Source organism: Eleginops maclovinus, chromosome 4 (genome assembly GCF_036324505.1).
Source record: "Eleginops maclovinus isolate JMC-PN-2008 ecotype Puerto Natales chromosome 4, JC_Emac_rtc_rv5, whole genome shotgun sequence".
Taxonomy (NCBI): domain Eukaryota; kingdom Metazoa; phylum Chordata; class Actinopteri; order Perciformes; family Eleginopidae; genus Eleginops; species Eleginops maclovinus.
In genome coordinates this window covers 10,650,125-10,656,124 of record NC_086352.1, presented here as the reverse complement: position 1 = coordinate 10,656,124, position 6,000 = coordinate 10,650,125, and the positions used below count along the sequence as shown (strand labels likewise).

The following is a 6,000-nucleotide window of genomic DNA, read 5'->3' as shown; positions in this document are numbered from 1 at the left end:
TGTTGGTAAGAGCAGGGATGCACTAGTCAACACTGCTAAAAACAATGCGGACTCAGTCAATTGTAGAAAGCAAGCTGATGGAAAACGTTGAAGTTTTAGGGGCTTATGTAAAGAAAATGAAGCACATGTATCTATATTTTCTAATAAATGCAGAAATAAATGTAAGACATGTAGTTTCTGGTACTGAAGCAGAGGTTATCATTTTGGAAATGTTTCACACAACTAGAATCAAATATACCTGTAGAGATAGGTTGATGTAAAACCATTGAGAATATTTAACATTAGAAAATGACTATACAGAGTTCAAAAGCGGTTTAATGGCACAGTATCCCTTTGGTGCATCCCGAAGAGGGAGCAAAATCAGATGGATTGTTTTAACTTTTTCTCTAGTTCTCTTTGTATCAACATGATAAAAACAAGTACCAATGTGAACATGTCAATTTTTCCAAGATGAGATATCCACCAATTGAAATACAGCAACAAAAATACTTTTTACTATTCAACTGAGTGTCCCTGGTTTACAAAGTTACACCACATGAATATATGGCATTATGGAAAAGAATACTTCATGTGTACCAAATGTGTATACTCCATCTCTGTACATTTTTTGTGTCTTTTTTTCCTTCACGATGACAGATGTTACTAAATAGAAGCATCTATAGAAATATACAGACGTTATAAACGCACCTACAATAATTAGGCACCTGAGACCTCCAAACTCCAGTCAGGAAAAGTGTGTGTATGGGTGACTGTTTAAGCTTATGTGTAATACCATGGAATCAGCTGTAATTTAACTTTGTGTGTGTGTGTGTGTGTGTGTGTGTGTGTGTGTGTGTGTGTGTGTGTGTGTGTGTGTGTGTGTGTGTGTGTGTGTGTGTGTGTGTGTGTGTGTGTGTGTGTGTGTGTGTGTGTGTGTGTGTGTGTGTGGACCCTGAGACAGCAGGAGACTGGAGAGAGACACAGGTGTTCTGCACTTTCAGAATAAGTGTGCCGATATTCTTTTCCCTCAGTGCCAGGGTAAAGCATCCACACGACAGAGCTCAGGAGACTTATCGAGCCTGCGTTTCAGATCCTCTCATCCATGATGATAGTCTGTCCCTCTCTCTTATAAAACATTGCAGGCTTTCTCATTCCTGAGTGGAACAAAGCCATGTGCGACACAGTGGGAATAGCTTCCTTCAATCCACTTCCTTCTGCTTGGTTAAGTTAAATCTTCCTCTCCTAAAGACAGGAAAAAAAGCCAGAGGAAAATATGGTTGCAATGCTAGCGAATGCATACCCATATACAGTATTCTACCACTAAAAATATACTGTATGCTGTATATAAACAAACAATGGATTCAAAGTATCTTTAAAATCTTTGCACGGAAGAGAAAGGAATCCAATAATGAGGTGCATAAAAATAATCCTTAAGAATTCTTCCTGGGTACATAAAAGAAAGAAAATCAGTCTGATGTCTGTATGTGTGTGTCAGGGCCGATGCCCTACATGCAGATGCTACGGGCACAGATAACTGTGTGCTGCTGAGGTAGAGTGGACAAGGCCGGAGCTGACAAAGGGGGCAGAGGACAGCCCGGGAGAGATGGCCTTTACTGGTGCCGGGTGGCAGTGTCTGGAATCCCCGTTCTCCAGGTGTTCTGACCTCAGCACAGAATGCACCGTCTTTGGGGAGAGGAAGCCATTGGTCAGCCTCTTTTCCTGCTGTGGCTCTGTGTCTGCACTCGGCTGGTCGCCCAGGCCTTGTAGCTCCCCATTGTGATTAGCCACCAACTTTATCAAGGGAAGACTCGAGGGGCTCTGGGCGAGTGATAGTTTTTCGAGTGAGTCCCTGTCTCCCGGTGGGCTCGGCTGACTCATAGGGGAATATCTGCCCTCTGATAATGAGGGTCCTCTGGTGGTGTTTGAATCCCTCTCGCTTTCGCTGCCATCCTCTTGGTCTGAGAGCTCTGAATGAACAATGACTTCTGCCTCTACCTGGTAACTGCACATGGATGAACACAGAAGATCTTCCAAGTCCTGCAACAAATAGTGATAGTTAGGTTGTTGTATAAGTTGATACACCCAGGTTACTCAAAGATGCAATGATGATTTGGTAAGTGAATGTAAAATGAACGGTCAATTATAGCTATTCCTTTGTACAGTCTGATAAATGTTTCAGATGGATAAAAGCCCTCCTGCTTTCAGCAAAAGCCCAATCATTGGTACATGTTGAATGGAAATGCTGTATTTCTTTCCCCTTTCAGAAACTAGACTGTTTTTTGCATATTTAAGAAACCTAGAAAAGAGTTTGTATTTTTGTTTAAAAACCATGTTTTCAGCAGTCAGAAATAAATGATGACACTACTTCTGTTCACTTTTTTCTGAAATCGAGAACATTTTGTTTTAAAAATGATTGAAAAAACGTATTTAATCGGGTACGTCTGCCCCAATCCTTCCCAATATAAATTGCATTATGCCATGCAAGAACATAAAACTTGACAAGTGTAGAAGCTGTAATTAAGGGGGGCGGGCTTTCGCAAAACTTCAATAGGAAATGCCATTTGACCCATAGATGCTACAGCTGAAGTGGCTTGTTGGTTGCCTTCTAAAATAAATAAGTCATTTGATTAACGACTACTCAGTTAATGTGCTGTTATTAGTCATTACCATGTTGAGAGCGCCATTTATGAGCGACGGAGAGTCTTCTGTTATGGTGTCTCTGTATCTAGTGATTCTGTTGGCCCAGTCATGACTCACAGAGCCATTCCACGCAGTCTGCAAGACAGTAAATCCACCAGAATTACAACTTTTATCCCTCGACCAATAGTTCAAAAAAAATAAAAGAGTGTACAAGGCCAATCTGGAGAAAAGCTCCCCCCTAGCAGGTTTTGACCTTGGGTTCAGGTGCAGGGGCATCCTCCCCCTCCCCTGGATTAGCACTTGCCATCAGGCTCTGCTCCTCGGGGGCCTCTTCTAGTGGCTGACCAGACTCTTGGCTGCCTGAGGGCATCAGTGTCTCCAGCTCGTGGCTATCGCTGCACTCTGGCACGCTGGTGGGAAGGGGGCATCCTCCTCGTCTGTACTGAAGGGTCACAGCTGTGGAGTCCAGGCCCCCAGACACCTCTCTATTTGGATCAGAGATGAGAGGGATGGTATAGCAGTTAGGCATTATAGAGGACTCCATGTTTGAAATACAACATTTATACTGCATTGGTACTGTACAAACACTGACACTGTAGAGTTACATTACCTGGATTTGGCATTACGAAAGCTGAAACACATGCAGAGGAGGATGCATATCAGTCCCAGACACACACCGACAATGATGCCCGTCACTGCATGGATGTCCAACTCTGTTCAAGTAACACACAATAAGAGATAGAAGGACAAAACAGGTAAGAATTAAAGTAAACAAGGACCAGGGCAACACAGCAGAAATGTTGCCAGTTCCAGAAATATAAGCCATATTACTTTTCATATGTGATCTGTTGCCAGGAGCTATTTTGGCTCATATCTAAAACTTCATATTAGGAAAATACTAAGAGTTATTACAGCATCTCTAGTTTGAAATATAGTTTGGCTCAGGCCTGCTGTGAAGAGGCGCTGCATATTTATTCCTTAATTTAAGATAAAGTTACAGTAGCGGAGAGATATGAGGCAACATTCAACTAGGGACAACAGGCCTTCATTGATATTCATTTATGCTGGGTTTCTTTGGCAGTGTGGACACAGAGAGGAGAGGAAACAGATGGCTGGAGCTCTCACCCACCCACCATGCAGCCACCTCGCTCCCATTCACACTGCATACTGGCAACACTGCTGCCTATGTGAACAAAATAAACCTGTTACTCTGTATTATTAATTTTTACATGGCAATACAATGCAAAAGCACTCTTGCTGCTTTTGCATCAAAAAAGTTTTATTTTCAGATTTTGAAGATAAATGATTCCTTCAAAAAATCAATTCCCATCCATTATGCACTCCATGGCTGGCAAAGAAAATAAAACAAAGTTATGTATGTATATAGTTGTGTATATAGGTAACTATATGCTTGAATGTTCAAGCTTATATCCATACTGACGTAATTGAGTTTACAAGCTCATGTTGGACAATTTGTTCACAGAATAGTGAATAACTCCCTCTGTTTGAAGACAAAAGGGACATTTAATAAATACAAGTTAAGCTAAAATGCTGACTGATGGAATTAGAAAGTGTATAATGAGATTGCAGGCTTAACCAAAAAGAGATATGAAAGAGAAGAAAGTGCTTTTTACAGCAATTATCGCAGGCACAGAAAACAGTAATTCAAAGATCTCCCCTGGGGGTCGCTGACGAGGCCGCCCCTTTGTTATCCACACTTAATATTCTCCTCCAAATTGACAAGATTAGGAAAAGCAAAATACAAGTGTCCTGCCGAGCCACACTTTCACTGCTGGCAGGGACACATTACCCACTTTAACAGGAGAGGCTGTGTGTGTGTATGAGAATAGATACACTTACGGAAGCAACAGGGCTGTGCTACTTTCTTCCTAATAAACTAAGAAGCAATTGAACACTTAATTGTGAAATAGAACAATTACTGAATTCTTAATGTTCATATATAAATACCCCTGGATTTATAGCACTTAAATATGTTACTTTCAAAACATCATCTATCTCAATTTGGCATGTTTCGACATTTCCAGAAGTGGTGCAATTTTAAAAACTTGATTTATATTTTTGGGGAATACAGATAGAATATACAGTGTCAAGTGTTTTATTCTAAAGAAAGGTGTCATTACAGTTGCTTAATGCTGATCTTAAAAATCTAAGAGATGAAAAGAAGGCCAGCTTTACTTCTTTTTTTGTTAGCAGGGTCGGCTGCATGTGCAATAAAGTGCACGCAAGTACCTATACGTCCGTCCCTTTAAAACCCTTTTCCCTATTTATGAAGATTGAACAATGGCCTTCAATACAGCATTGTAAAATCAAGATGGCATTTAGTGTACGTTGAAGCGTTCAACTAAAGCTACATAGCAGATTTTACTCCAACAAAAAAACATGTCTTCTTCAGCTAAAAAGTCTCCAACAAACAAGAGATAACTCAACAGAGTCCACATTAGTCTTCGTCTATGGAGATCGACAGCCCTTAAAGCTGCTAAAGGGATTTAACTTGACAACTAGGAGCCAGCCCATCCCTTCATGGAAGACCTGTTCATACTGTAGATGCTGGAAACCTAAATGTCGTGCATATACAATTTATGTATTTTGCATCCCTAAACCCTTCTGACAGTGAGCCTGCAACTTTCCTCTTTCCCCCTCTTTCTTTTGCTAATATATATATTCACACATTTACCCTCTCTATACCTAAATACTACTACTACTACAACAACAACAACCATAATAACAAGATTACTGTCACTTATGTGCTATTTGCCACGTACCATATTTCTGAAGTGGGGTGTGGACATCCTTTACAGGCGAATAAGGCCCCGACCCCACTTCAGTAGCTGCTCCCAGTTTGAAAAAGTAACGGGTGCCACTGGACAGACCCAGGACCTCCACACTGGTAATGCTCCCTGAGAAAGAAAGAGAGAGACAGACAGGGAAACATTGTCAAGGGCAAGCCCATCGTAAAGCATGTTTCACTCACAGTAATAAATATTAAACAAGATTATAAAAATAAAGTGGTTAGTTGCACTTAGTCTGAATATATATGAGAATGTGAGGTTTACAAATTAACAGTTTAAGTGCAGTTACCGTCCTGAGAGAGGTTTTCCCATAAGTGCTCCGGCTGGCTGAGGTTGCCACTGAACAGGATCCTGTAGCTGATGATGATACCGTTAGGCTCCAGCGGAGGGCGCCAGCTCACCAGCACTGAGGACGAGTCCAGAGCGCTCAGCTGCAGGTCCTCAGGAGGAGTGGAGGGCCCTGAAAGAAAGCGGAGGACTGGGTCAGTAATTAGAGCTCAGAGATGAGGCCTCACAGCTGTGGAATGTATTTTGTCTTGGTGGAGGATTTGACATGTTGTGTGACAACCAT

General features: G+C 41.5%; 1 protein-coding gene across 1 annotated transcript in view; it reads right to left on the bottom strand.

Annotated features, from left to right (window-relative positions):
- Window positions 1–297: 297 nt before the first annotated feature.
- The window catches only part of igdcc4 (immunoglobulin superfamily, DCC subclass, member 4), a 41,952-nt gene continuing 36,249 nt past the window's right edge, over window positions 298–6,000 (bottom strand). Inside the window, exons 15-20 of the mRNA XM_063880496.1 lie at window positions 5,719–5,889; window positions 5,403–5,537; window positions 3,230–3,332; window positions 2,873–3,104; window positions 2,647–2,754; window positions 298–2,016 (exon numbers count right to left, since the gene is read on the bottom strand). Of these exons, the coding sequence (XP_063736566.1) occupies window positions 1,498–2,016; window positions 2,647–2,754; window positions 2,873–3,104; window positions 3,230–3,332; window positions 5,403–5,537; window positions 5,719–5,889 (1,268 nt within the window). The 3' untranslated portion in view covers window positions 298–1,497. The remainder of the gene's footprint in view (window positions 2,017–2,646; window positions 2,755–2,872; window positions 3,105–3,229; window positions 3,333–5,402; window positions 5,538–5,718; window positions 5,890–6,000) is intronic.